Raw genomic sequence first — 13,337 nt, 5'->3', positions numbered from 1 at the left:
TAAGAAGGCTTTCATTCGGAAAGCATGCTCTATGTGCGTGTGTTAATCTAGGGCTCATTCACATGATATATAAACAGCTGCCCAAGCAATCCATCTTATCAGCCTTACCTTGTCTATTCTCTTCTCCATAAAATTGAGTAAAACATGAATGGCCTCCATATTCATACCATTGTAAACCATGGTATTGTTTTTCAAAACTGCTTCTTTTTCAGCTGTTTTTTCACTGGGCAGTTCATCTAGAGCCGGTGCCTCTTGGGCTGTTTCCTCTTGGGTTAATGGACAAATGAGGACATCCAAACAAGAGACCGGAACATTGCTTAAAAGGTTGACTGCATTGCTGAAAAGCAATTTAAAAAATACAATATTTTATTTGACTGAATAAACTATAAGCACAATAAGTTCAGAAATGACTTTTAGGAATCAATTAAAATTCTTCTTTTTCAAAATATGTCATTAACATTAGTTAGCAAGTACTAAGAGACAGAAAATAAAGAACTGCTTCAAATACACATACGACAAATTACGAAGAACAGATGCTAAATGGGCAGATATAACCACATGTCATGTCACTTTCTGAAATGCTAAAACAGAAATTAGTGGGCTTTAATGTCAGCTCTTAAACTGACTACGACGGCATTGCCAGCTTTGCATTTCTCCCCATAAGGTTTTGGATCCTTTTGTAGATCCACTAATGTTTTACGATAAAGCATTTTGAAAGCACTGCATATAAGCAACTTACCGTCGTGGTACCAACATTAAAAACTAAATATTGTAGGGTTATGTTCTGTTCTTTCTAGATACAGACCATAAAATTGTCTTTAAATCATCCCAGTTTTGGGGAAGATAAGTTGTGTTTGTTTTCTCTCCCCTCATCAGGTTTCTTCAAACAAGGCAATAATAACTAGCCAGTCTTTCTGCTGTGTATAAATGAATATGAGAGCCTAGGACACACACCAGTAGGGGGAACCCAAACCTTGTATTTTGTGCATTCCTGAAAAATCTTGTTCTATATCTCGGTGTAGAACAGATTAAAGTGATACCAGAGATTTCAAAATCAGAAGCAGTTACAGTGGAAGTATTTTCTTCCATGTAATATTTCAAATTTTTCATTTCAAAGGCAAGGCAAAGGTTCATGCTAACTGAATCTTACATACCTGTGCCTCAAGACTTCCTGACTCACAACAATGGAAAGACAGGCATTACATTTCCTAGTGACAGAGAAGCAGATCTAAAAATAACCACAGCCTTGCTAAAAATAAACTCTTGCAAATACAATTTAAAAGTCTAACCACTTGGAAATCAAACTCAGGGCTTCAAACATCTGATGTTGTCTTCATTTAGACCAAAGCAGTCTAAAATTTAATTTAGATTACGGTGACATCCTAATAAACAAAATATAAAAAAAATTCAAGTTTTATTCTCTGCTCTGCAATATCGCTCCACTCCCCCCAAAATACCTATTTCCTTTTTTTAATGTTATGGAAAAATTTAAAAATCTGTCAACTAGAAAGTAGACAATGCAGAATAATGAGTGGTAATGGACAGGGCATAAAATAATAATAATAATCCTGAGCAAAAATCAATCAATCCTTTGAATAGATGGTCCCTGGTGAAGTGCAAGTTATCTCATGGCAGCCTACTGCTGTGGTTGCAACTGTTACAACACAAAGTACCTAATTTTGCTTATTTGTAAATAATCAGAGGCAGCTGAAATAAATTTTTTTTTTCCCATAAACTTAAAAAAAGAATTTAAGTATCTGAAGTTCCTTATCTACAGATTCAAATGTTTTACCTCTGATCTAAGCTTTTGGAAATTTTACTAAATGCCAAGATCCACTAGCATAAGAGAAGAAGAAAGAAATCTACCTTAGAATTATTTTCTAAAACTATACAAGCCATTCTGAAATGTGAGGATTTTTCTTGCCCAGGGCAAACAGGCTGTGGGCTCCACCGATAATATGAGTCTCCAAACCTATCAGACATCAAACTGGAAAGTCTGAGATGGGTCATTTCATTAAAAAGGAATGTTTCCCCTTTAAGTTCACATAAAGCAAATAGTTTACAGAAATTCAGTAAATTTAAGACACCAAACGCAGAGTTTGATTCAACAAATATTTGATTCAACAAATATTTGAAAGTTTTAGGCTTTTCACGAGAAGTTCTCATTTCTTATTAAACAGTTGGGTTCCCAAACAATTACAAAATTAATTTTCTGGCCATTGTGTTTGAACTATTCTTTTCAAGTAAGGAAGGCCAGCTTTCTGAGCTCTGTCACTTCTCTGACAGTTTTATTTGTGGTAGAAGAGTGTAAGAAATTCTCCAGCTACCAGGAAGTGAGTGACTATGCACAGAACTGCACAATGGTGTTTGCATTCCTCCTCCAGGGGGTAGAAATACTGTGTATATTACTCTCTCCTTTTCAGCTCCCTAGAGATCATTAATCACGCAGACATGACATCCTCCTGCTCATGCTCCCAGCCCCCTCTTGATATGCAGATTTAAAAGCAAGGCCTATTTAGAACTCCTTAATGCCCTGATTAAAGCCTGGTTAATTGTGGGGGAGAGAGGCAATCTTAAATCTAGTTCCTATCAGTTGCTGAACTGAACATACGTTAACACGAAATGGCACTGAAGAACATATTAATGGTACAAGTCTTTCTAGTGAATTTGTATCTTCTTTCTATTTGGGACTTGAGTCTATTTAAAAGTTATTAAGATCTCCAAAAGATTTTCCTTCTGCTCTCTCTTTTTTTTTAATTTTAAGAAATGTTTTCTAAACCTTTTTTCTTTTGTGGTAAGAACACTTAAGGTTTTCACTTCCCTGATGATTAGTGATAATCAACTTTTTTTTTCTCCTTGAGGACTATTTGAAAGGCAGACTGACAGAGAGCTTGGGGTCTGGGCTAGGACAGGCCAAGGTCAGGAGACCAGTCCCTGAGGCGTGGCAGGAACCCTAGTACTTGGTCCCATACTCACTGCTGCCGGGGCTTCAGCAAAACGCTGGCTCTGAAGCAGAGTATCTGCAACTCAAACTGGCTGCCCAATTTAAGATGCAGGCACTCCAAGCGGCAGCTTAACCCAGGGTGCCACAATGCCTGTCCCAGTGCTGAACACCTATTGATGCAGCTGGCAGTCAGCTATTGGTCTTTGGTGAGATGTCTGTATAGGTCCTTGGCTCACTTTTTAATCAGGTTGGTTTTTTTAGCTACGGAGTTAAAAGTTCCAAATATACTTTGAATGTTAACCCTCTTCTAGATAACACAAATTATAATTATATTCTTCCATTCTATAGTTTGTCTTTTTCCTTTTGCTCATTGTTTCCTTTGCTATATAGAAGCTTTTCAGTTCGATGTAATCTCATTTGTCTATTTTTGCTTTTGTAACCTGTTACATCTAAAAATAATCATTGTCAGGATCATTGTCTTAAGTTTCCTCCCTATATATTCTTCTAAAAGATTATTTCAGGAATTCACATTTATGCGTTTAATCTTTGTGTCTGATGTGAAATAATGCCCCAATTACATTCTTTTATAGGTGGAAATTCAGTTTTCCCAACAACATTACTCAAGAGATTATTGTTTCTCCACTGTGCACTCTTGACTCGTGTGGAAGACCAGTTGAATATGTGCATGGGATTATTTCTGAGTTCCTTATTCTGCTCTATTTATTTGCATGATTATTGTTTTGTAATATTTTATGAGATTAAGTAGTATGATATCTCTAGTTTTGTTTCTTTTGCTCAAAACTGCTTTGGCTATTTAGAATCATATATTATTCTCCACTTCATCCCACTGAAAGGAAGGAAGGAAGGAAGAAAGGAAGGAAGGAAAGGAGGGAGAAGAGGAGGAAGGGATGGAAGGAATAGAAAAGGAAGAGTGAGAGAGACAGAATGTTAAACAGAGAGCTCTTCCATTAACTGGTTCACTCCCCAAATGGCCACAATGGCTGGGCCTGGGACAGGCTTAAGCCAGGATGCCCAGATCTCAATCTAGGTTTTCCATATGGATGGCAGGGGCTCAGTACTTGAGCCATTTTCCTCAGTTCTCCCAGGTGCATTAGCAGGAAGCTGGATCAAAGCAGAGCAGCTAAGGTTAGAAACCATGCTCTGGTATGGGATGCTGGCAAAGTAAGTGGCAATTTAACCAGTGATGCCACAACATAGGCTCCTGAAAAAAGGTCTTATCATAATGCTAGAATATTAATTCAATGTGAGCAGACTCATATTACTGTGGTATTAGAACAGTACTGAACATGAAGGTACCTGAAGTAATTCAAGCAAAAGGAAAAACGATCTCCAAAATGGCTTTCAGATATAAAAACCTAAGTTTAACTTTTTCTAATCAGTCCAGTGTTACTTATTACTTACCATGACAAGTACTACTTTATGCAGGTATTATGAAGAAAATACAGAAAAATTTCTGTTGTCATGAAACCTGCTTTTAGTATGGATAGATCAGTCTACAGAAAGTTGAATACAAGGTAATGAAATATATGCTAGAAAGTTCAGGTAAGTGCTCTAGGGGAGAAAGCCCTAGAACGGCATATGTAGTTTAAAGAGAATGGATAGTGCAGGCCTTATTGAGGTAAGTCATTCAAGCAGTGACTTCTAAGGATTAAAGAGTGAGTGTGGTGACTTTCTGGGGAAATCACAGTTTAGTGAGGACACTAAGAACAAAGCCTCTATTGTGCCTTGTTTAAAGATCAGCAAAGATGAAGTGGCTGAACCACCACAGATAAAGAGTAGGACATGAAATCAGATAATACAGTAGTTGAGGAGCAGACTGATTATGAAGGCTATTCTAACTTTGTTTTCACTCTGAGCTAAATGGGGGGACCATTGCAGGGTTTTGCATGGTAATATGCTCTAACGTACATTAAAAGGGTCATTCTGGCCGTTGTATGGAGAACAGTTAACAGAATACTAAACATAGATAAAGCTTTTTGTATGTGACTACTATAATTCAGAAGAGGGAACATGCTGGTAATAGTCAAGAGGTTAGATCTGGATACATTCTGAAGGACTTCTTGACAGACTAGTGTGAACTATGCGAAAACCCAACATGGGAAACGCTGAAAACCAAGATGCTGCGTGCCGTACAGACACACTAACTTCAGCTGCTCTGAGGTAGGAAAAGAACAAAGTAAGGATCACATCTCTGAGTCCGACTGCTGGAAAGATTATGGCAAAAAAGTGGAGAAACCATGAAGACTCAATGGGACAAGGGAACAGACGACAGAGGTGCCTGCAGCCAGCTGCCAGCCACAATCTCACTACATGAAGGTGCAAAGTGCTGCCCGCCACGCTGCTCACAGTCCAGCTGAGAGGGATTCCACAGGCAGCCCTGGGGGCTGACAAGGATAGGAGGGAGTGCCAGGCTTGGAGCAGGGACGCCTCACTGCCTCTCTCCTTCCGCACTTCTACAGAGTCGCACTCCACAGCACAGTTGTAGAGTGTGCCTGTTCTGCTCCCACGGCAGAGTCAGGACAACACATGGGCAAAGGACAGCATCCCTGCATCTTGCAGTTGTGGGGACCTGGGGGCGTTAGCACAAGAGTTACTTTCACACATTTTAAGTGAGCTGGGGGAATCGTGTTAGCGTCTAGGGACTAACGCCAGCAGCTGCCCATAGACAAGCTGCTCCTACTTTGGGAGATCTGAGTAATGATCATATTCTGCCACACCAAGACTGTAACAATCAGTCCCAAATTTCTCAATGCCCCTGGAAGCTACAGTGTGGACCCAGGGAAAAAATACCTGCATTACACCACTCTGGTCTCAAACCGTCCAGAGCAAACATTCCTGTACACCTGTGGTCACCCTGTAGCACACGAGCAGTGTTCAATTCATATCCCCTAATCCTAGGAGTAGGGCTGTTGGTCATAAGCCACAGCACCAACTGGACTCTCTTAGCAGGACCTGAGGAAGAGTCCTTCTGCATCATATAGGCCTTAGCCACAGCAATGGGTGCCACAAGCCTGGCATCACAGGCTCACCTGTTGGGCAAGGGAAACAAGTATCTTTGTTTCTCTCAGCACTAAGAATGAGGCCTGAGTGACCACAATCACCACCACTTCAAAACATACTACACAAAGCTATAGTAATTAAAACAGGTTGGAACTGGCATAAACTGATAAACTGATCAATGGAACAGAATAGACAGCCCAGAAGTTAACCCACATACATATAGTCAGTGGATTTCTGACAAAAATGCTTACACCAGTAAGTATAACTGTTTTCAACTAATGGTGCTAACACAGCAAAGGAAATGATTAACAGGGTGAAGATACATTTAACAGAATAGAAACAAATATTTGCAAGCTACCTATCTGACAATGGATCAATATGCCAAATATACAAACAACTTAAAAACTCAAGGGGAAAAAAAAATCAATCCAGTTAAAAGATAGGCAAGAACCTCAACAGTTATCAAAAGAAATACAAATGACAAACAAATATATGAAGAAATGCTCAATATCTCTAGCCATCAGGAAGATTTAATCAAAACCACAATGAGATATCCCGTCATCCCTGTAAGAATGGCTAAAACCCAGAACACAGAAGTAGGGGTTGGTGAGGTGGCCAGGAGGACAATCCTCCCAAACGGGCACTAGTTTGTGTTCCACTATTCCACTTCCAATCTAGTTCGCTGCCAATGGCCTGGGAAAACAGTAGAAGATGGCTCCAGTCCTTGGACGCCTTTACCTATGTGGGAGACCTAAAGAAGCTCCTGGCTCCTGGCTTTTGACCGACTCAGTCACTTGGGGAGTGAAATCAGCAGATGGAAAATCTCTCTCTGTCTCTCAGGGTAAACTCCTTCAAATAAACAAATATTAAACACACACACACACACAAGTAACAAGTGCTGATGAGTAATGAGGATGTGGACAAAGGGGAACACTTACACCATTGGTGGGAATGTAGATTAATGCAGACACTGTGGAAAAAAAAGTATGGAGGTTTCTTAGGAAACAGAAGTGGACTTGCCATATGGCTCAGCAATTCCACTACCGTGTATATACTTAAAAGACATGAGTGTGTCCTACCAAAAAGGCATATGCACCATCATGTTTACAGCTGCAGTATTCATACAGCCAAAATTTGGAATCAATCATGATCAGACAAATCATGAAAATGTGGTATATATACACAATAGAGTATTATTCAGCTATAATGAAAAGAATTATATTCTGTCATTTGCAGCAAAATGGACACGCTGGAGGAAATAATGCTGAGTGAAATAAGCCAGACCTAGAATGACAAATACCACTTATTCTCCCTTATATGTGGGAGCTAAAAGTTGAGACAGAGTTAATTTTGTGAAACCTTTGTCAAACCAGTGGTTAAGAATGCTATACTCCTATAGTTTTAGTGATAGGCAATTAAGTTAAAATTTACTGTAAAAGGGTGAAGAGGTCATTTTTGTGTTCAATTATTGTCTATAGCCATTGTCTATATTCCCACTAAACTTGGGTCTTTTTGCTTTTTACTTGTTAAGCTTCTTATTTGGTGAAGCCCTTTTATTGTAATGTAAATTTAAAATGTTACTTCAACAATAATAACAACAGGGAGAAGAAAGAATAGGAAGGAAAAAAGAGGAGAAAAGAGATTTTAATCATATTCTGTATCTATAAATCATGATAAATCGTTATAAATAAAATTTTTAAAAATCTAGATTAAAAAAAATAAAGTGATATATTTAACAATGATATAAAAAATAGGAAATATCATCAAGTAGATTTTAGAGGAAATATGTTAAGTGTGAGTTGTCTATTACACCCACCTGTGGAGATATTAATAAAAAATTGGTTGCATGAATCTGTAATTCAGGGAGGGTGATCCATAGCAGAGATATAAACTGAGAAGTCACTGGCATATAGAGGGTGTTTAAAGAGACAAGATCAGATTATAGCAACAAAGGAGCGAGTGTGGACTCAAAGACAATGAAGGCTAAGTCTCAATTACTGTACCATCCAGAGGCTGAGGAATAAAAGAATTTTATAGTAAGTGAGATAAGAAAACAAACTGTGTTGTGTCTGAAAATGGAATGACTGCCTGTAACAAAGGATGCCAGCAGATCCAGTAAGATGACTGAGAAATATCCACTAGATTTAGTAATACACAAGTCCCTAGTGATCTTAATAATATTTAATAACAGGTATTATGGTAGCATACTATTAGCCAGAATCAAGAGAATAGCACAAGAGCCAGATAATCAATACTTAAGGGAGTTTTGCTACAAAAGGCTGGCATACATTAAAGTAACAGCAGGAAGGAATATATCAGGAAAAATTTGGATAAGTTATGGTTGGAAAGATTCTTGAATGGTACCCTCAGTGAAGTTTCCTTTTAATTCACAGTGACCTGGTTATTGTCTTCTAAATACACAGTATATGTACTGTAAATTCTGCATGTGTCCAAATTTCCTCCTGCATAGAACATTTTTCTTCTTTAAGGCTACCTCAATTTACTATGCCTTAAGCTAGGTGCCAAGTACATAAAAGTTGACAACATACTCCTTTTCCTACGGGAAGGCAGGAAAGCATATCTTATAGAGCACCGGGCTTGAGTTCTTGGTAGCTGCTTACTGAAAGTGTGCCTTGGGCAAGAAATGTGGGCTCTTCTACACCTTGTTTCCAGTCTCTAAAATAAAGTGGAGGAACTGGCATCGTGGCACAGTTGGTAAGACCACCGCCTATGATGTTGGCATTTCAGATGGGTGCCAATTTGGGTCGCAGGTGTTCCACTTAGGATCCAGCTCCTTGCAGGTGGCTTGAGAAGGGCAGAGAACAACAGTTCATGGCTCTTGGCCCTGCTGTAACTCCTGGGAGATGGAAGCCAGCAGATGGAAGACTGTTCTCCCTCTGTGCTTCCCTCTTTTGTTTCTCTTTCAAATAAATAAATTAAAAAAAATTCAAAAGGGAGTGGGGATACTCACCAACCACTTTGATGTGCTATTAAAGGCAAACACAGCATTCTACTTAGCACATAGTACGCAATTATTAAGGAGATTTTTAACAACTGATATGTTAAAAAGGAACAGCGAAAATATAGACAAATGAGATCATGACACATGTGGAGAAATGAAAAATCCCTTGGTTTAAAGAAAAAGACAAGGTCTCTTAATTAGTGACTCAAGGCTTTGAATGTATACGTGGAATTAGATGGACACATTAAAAAAATTGTGATATTATAGTGATAGCTTATTAATGACCTTAAATCAGTATGGTGCTGGCAAAGCAGATAGAGAAGCCAGATTAGAGTGGGATAAAGAATGGCTAGGGGAAATAACAAGCACAGTGGGGTATATACAACCATGTAGGTAAACACAGCTCTATTTTACTTATTTTTATCTAGAAGGATGAAAAGAATTTAAGGATTATTAACATTTAATAAATGTATTGACCTTATATCTACACCTGAATCATGGAGTCAGGTACTTCTCATTTCACAAACACATAAAGTAGCCTGATGGAGGAGTTGAAAGTCCGTGTCATGGCAAGGGCAGCTAAACGTCTTTTTCCTTAATTATTCTTTTGCTTTTTTCAACTGGACATATTATAATTCATTTATGCTCTGTTAAGTAGGCCTAATTACAATTTTATCTAGTTTTTACTAAATTAATCACTTAAAGTGGATAAACTATTTAACAACTCATGCAAAGAAATAAAAATTCAAGATAATACTTAGCAGTCGAGTATCTAACGGACAAGAACACAGCAGAATTCTTCTCTGCCATGCTGTGAGGAAAAACAAGGACAATTCAATCAAATCTGGCAAGAAGTTAGCTTGAAGTAACGATCTATGAATCTATCTCCATGACACCGATGAATCCTAAGTATATAATGCATCCTGCACTACAAGCTAATAACTCAAAGCTATAAGAATTAGCAAGAAACTTAAAAATAAAGTATGCAAACCACAAAGAAAAGCCTCTACTTGAGAATAAAATTCATGACACACTAAGTCTTAACATTTTAAAATAGTAGTCTTTATATTGCCCCCGATTGTTTATTTTTATATACAATGCCATGATTTACTTCACATATCACTATTACATACAAGGTCCTTGAACACGAGGGGCCATAAAAAGTCAAGATGTGTACTATGAAAACCTAGCTGTGGATTTCAGAGTTTTTCCACACCAAAATGAACATATTTTATTTCCATTTCCCAAGAATTTGAATATAATGAATATACACAAGCGAGCATTTAAAAATCTTTTGTAATTTAGAAATTTAACCAAAATGTTTAGACACAAATGGCACAGAAAACACTGCGAAAAATCTTAGCTGTGAAGAAAAAGAAAGAAATAAGCTGATAGAGGGGCAGGTTTGATGAAAGATTCCCTCCATCTCCCAAATGCAAGAGACCTCCACATGTTCACATTCTAAAGAAAGAAAGCCTGAAAGAGACCAAACATGTAGAAGAGTTCAGGCTGAAAAGGATCTCAGGACAGAAGGGAAAGGGTGGAAAGCAGCCTTGGGCAAGAAAAGAACTACTTAATATTCTAAAATGAATAGCAATCTCAGATTACAGTAACTTTATGGATAGGAGGGGTGGGATTTAAGCTGTGAGGAAGTTCCTGCCTGAAAGTTTCCAACTGCCCTACAAAGTGGTCAGCAAAGCCACCGCCATTCATCCAATGAGTGCTTACTGGGACTTACTCGGAATAACTGCTCTAGGTTTTGAGGAGTTATTGGAGGACAAAACAAAAAATCTTTAAGTCTGCAATTTAGTGAGGGAATAAAATGGAACACAAAGAAAAATAAAACAGCAGTATTATCTCAGTGACAAGAACCATGAAAAAATAAAGCAAGTGGGGCCTGGCACAGTGGCCTAGTGGCTAAAGTCCTTGCCTTGCACACACAGGATCCCACATGGGGGCCAGTTCTTTTTTTTTTTTTAAAGATTTATTTTATTTTTATTGGAAAGGCGGATATACAAAGAGGAGAGACAGAGAGGAAGATCTTCCATCCGATGATTCACTCCCCAAGTGAGTGCAACGGCTGATGCTATGCCAATCCGAAGCCAGGAGCCTCTTCCGGGTCTCCCACGTGGGTGCAGGGTCCCAAAGCTTTGGGCCGTCCTCGACTGCTTTCCCAGGCCACAAGCAGGGAGCTGGATGGGAAGTGAGGCTGCCAGAATTAGAACCGGCATCCATATGGGATCCTGGGCATGCAAGGCGAGGACCTTAACCACTGCTCCGCCATCGTGCTGGGCCAGGGGAAGAGGGGGCAGTTCTAAGCCCTGATTCCCATCCAGCTCTCTGCTTGTGACCTGGGAAAGCAGTCAAGGACGGCCCAAAGCCTTGGACCCTGCACCTTCATGGCAGACCCAGAGGAGGCCCCTGGCTCCTTGGCCAGATTGGCTCCGCTCCAGCCATCAACAGCCACATAGGGAGTGAATCAGCTGTCTCTCCTCCTCTCTGTATATGTACCTTTCCAATAAAAGAATAAACCTTTCAAAATAAACAAATAAATAAAGCAAGCAAACAAGCAGGTAGTGGCTGTATGTGTGCTGATCTGAATTAGTTTGTAAGGGCCTGGGGAAAAGCATTCCAGGTCATCCACAGCAAGTGCAAAGGCCCTAATAAACTATTTTAAGCAAGAGAAAGATGGGGAGAATACAACGATATGAATTGTGGAATGGTGGGCTCCTAAAAAGGGGACAAGTTGGGACAGTGTCAATAAATGTCTTCTTGGTGACAGGGGGAGGGGTGTTAAAGGCAGAAGACACCCAGGGATGAGGAGAAAGCCTGATTCAATTCTGTGAGTTAGCAAATACAAGACAATGACAGATGTTTTTCCTCATTCAGAAGAAATCTGTTATTGATATATTGCCATAGTGGGAATATACGGCCCGATTTATTATTAGAAACTGTCTGACACATCAGCATGATCTCTCCCCTGGTCTTAGGGAGGGGCTTGAGACCTAACCCAAACTCCAGATTTACAGGCCATGAGTGTCCCGTACTGCCAACACCACCAGCATTCATACCCACTAGGCAAAAACATGTTATCTGCGACAGCTGTGGAGTGGGTTGGACGAGGAGTGGGGAAAGCTTGAGATCTGCAAAGGTTTGGCAGAAACATATGTACAGGATAAAAGAAAATGACAAAGGAAAACACAGGTCACAAATATATATATATATATATATAATGATTTCAAGCAGATATTCTTTTAGGAAAATAATTGCATGCAGTGGGAAAAATGTACACATCTGTCAGGACTGGCAAATCTTTCCTTCAGGCCTCAGCAACTTGCATATGGAAGTGGATGAGGGGTTAGTGCTGTTACACAGTGAGTAAAAGCCACAGCCGGCGAAGTCTGCATCCTGCCTGGGTTTACATCGCATTGGCTCCACTTCTGATGCTGGTTCCAGCAGCAGATGATCAAGTGCTTGGGCCCCTGCTACCCAAATGACAAACCTGGAAAAAGCTCCTGGCTCCTGACTTGAGCAACCCCAACCATTGTGGTCATGTTGGGAGTCAATCAGCAGATGGAAGATTTTCACTCAAATTCTTTCAAATGTAAATAAAAAGATCTTTTTACAAATCTGTGTGTAAGAGGTAGACTGAGCGATCTGGGTTTGGAAGCCTTGAGACTGTAAGACACTGTGATATGTGAATTTAGAGAGGTTAAAATGGTGAAGCAGTTTCAGGATACAGGGAGAAGAAAGTAAATCAGTAAGGGGGCCTAGAGGTAAGAAAAAGGGGACTCAGCAAAGGTCCAGCAGTCCTGAAGAAGATGGAGAACAGGTACAGCACAACATGAGTGCAAAGAATTCCCTCATTTTGCCAGAACATGCTGAGATCATCCTTTGAGTACTATCAGCAAGCATTACTTCAACAGTTAACTCACTGGGAAACTGCTCAAAATTTTTTCTTGGAGCATTTTTCTATCCTATGCTTGTTTGAATTATTAACTTCTCATAGGATTTACATTTTTTCTCTGCACTTCAGTCTGTGTTCTTACAGGGTGCATACATGGAGTCCTCAGAGCACCTATCTCAGTTGTAGTTCACCTGGGTAACTGCTATTTACTTAGAGAAAGCAGCTTAAAATCTTCCAAATGTGGTAACAAGACTTAATATTGTTGAGATACCACTATCACTCAAAGCATTCTATAGATTCAATGCAATCTTTATCAAAATCCCAAAGACATCTTTGGTAGAAATAGAAAAACCCAGACCTGGTGCCACGGCTCAATTGGCTAATCCTCCCTTTTCAAGCACTGAGATCCCTTGTGGGTGCCGCTGTGCATCCTAGCTGCTCTGCTTCCCATTCATTTCCCGCTTATGGCCTGGAAAAGCAGTGCAGCATGGTTCAAAGCCTTG

At 39.5% G+C, this 13,337-nt stretch overlaps 1 protein-coding gene across 5 annotated transcripts in view; it reads right to left on the bottom strand.

Annotated features, from left to right (window-relative positions):
- RIC8B (RIC8 guanine nucleotide exchange factor B) overlaps window positions 1-13,337 on the bottom strand; it is a 103,730-nt gene that overhangs the window by 42,566 nt on the left and 47,827 nt on the right. For all 5 annotated transcript variants that reach the window (XM_040984922.1, XM_040984954.1, XM_040984932.1 and 2 more), the window contains one exon: window positions 109-337. In XM_040984922.1, coding sequence (XP_040840856.1) covers window positions 109-337 — 229 coding nt within the window. The remainder of the gene's footprint in view (window positions 1-108; window positions 338-13,337) is intronic.

This window comes from Ochotona curzoniae, unplaced genomic scaffold (assembly GCF_017591425.1).
Source record: "Ochotona curzoniae isolate NIBS_2020 unplaced genomic scaffold, NIBS_Ocur_1.0 contig_1014, whole genome shotgun sequence".
Lineage (NCBI taxonomy): Eukaryota > Metazoa > Chordata > Mammalia > Lagomorpha > Ochotonidae > Ochotona > Ochotona curzoniae.
This window is presented reverse-complemented; position numbering and strand designations above follow the sequence as displayed.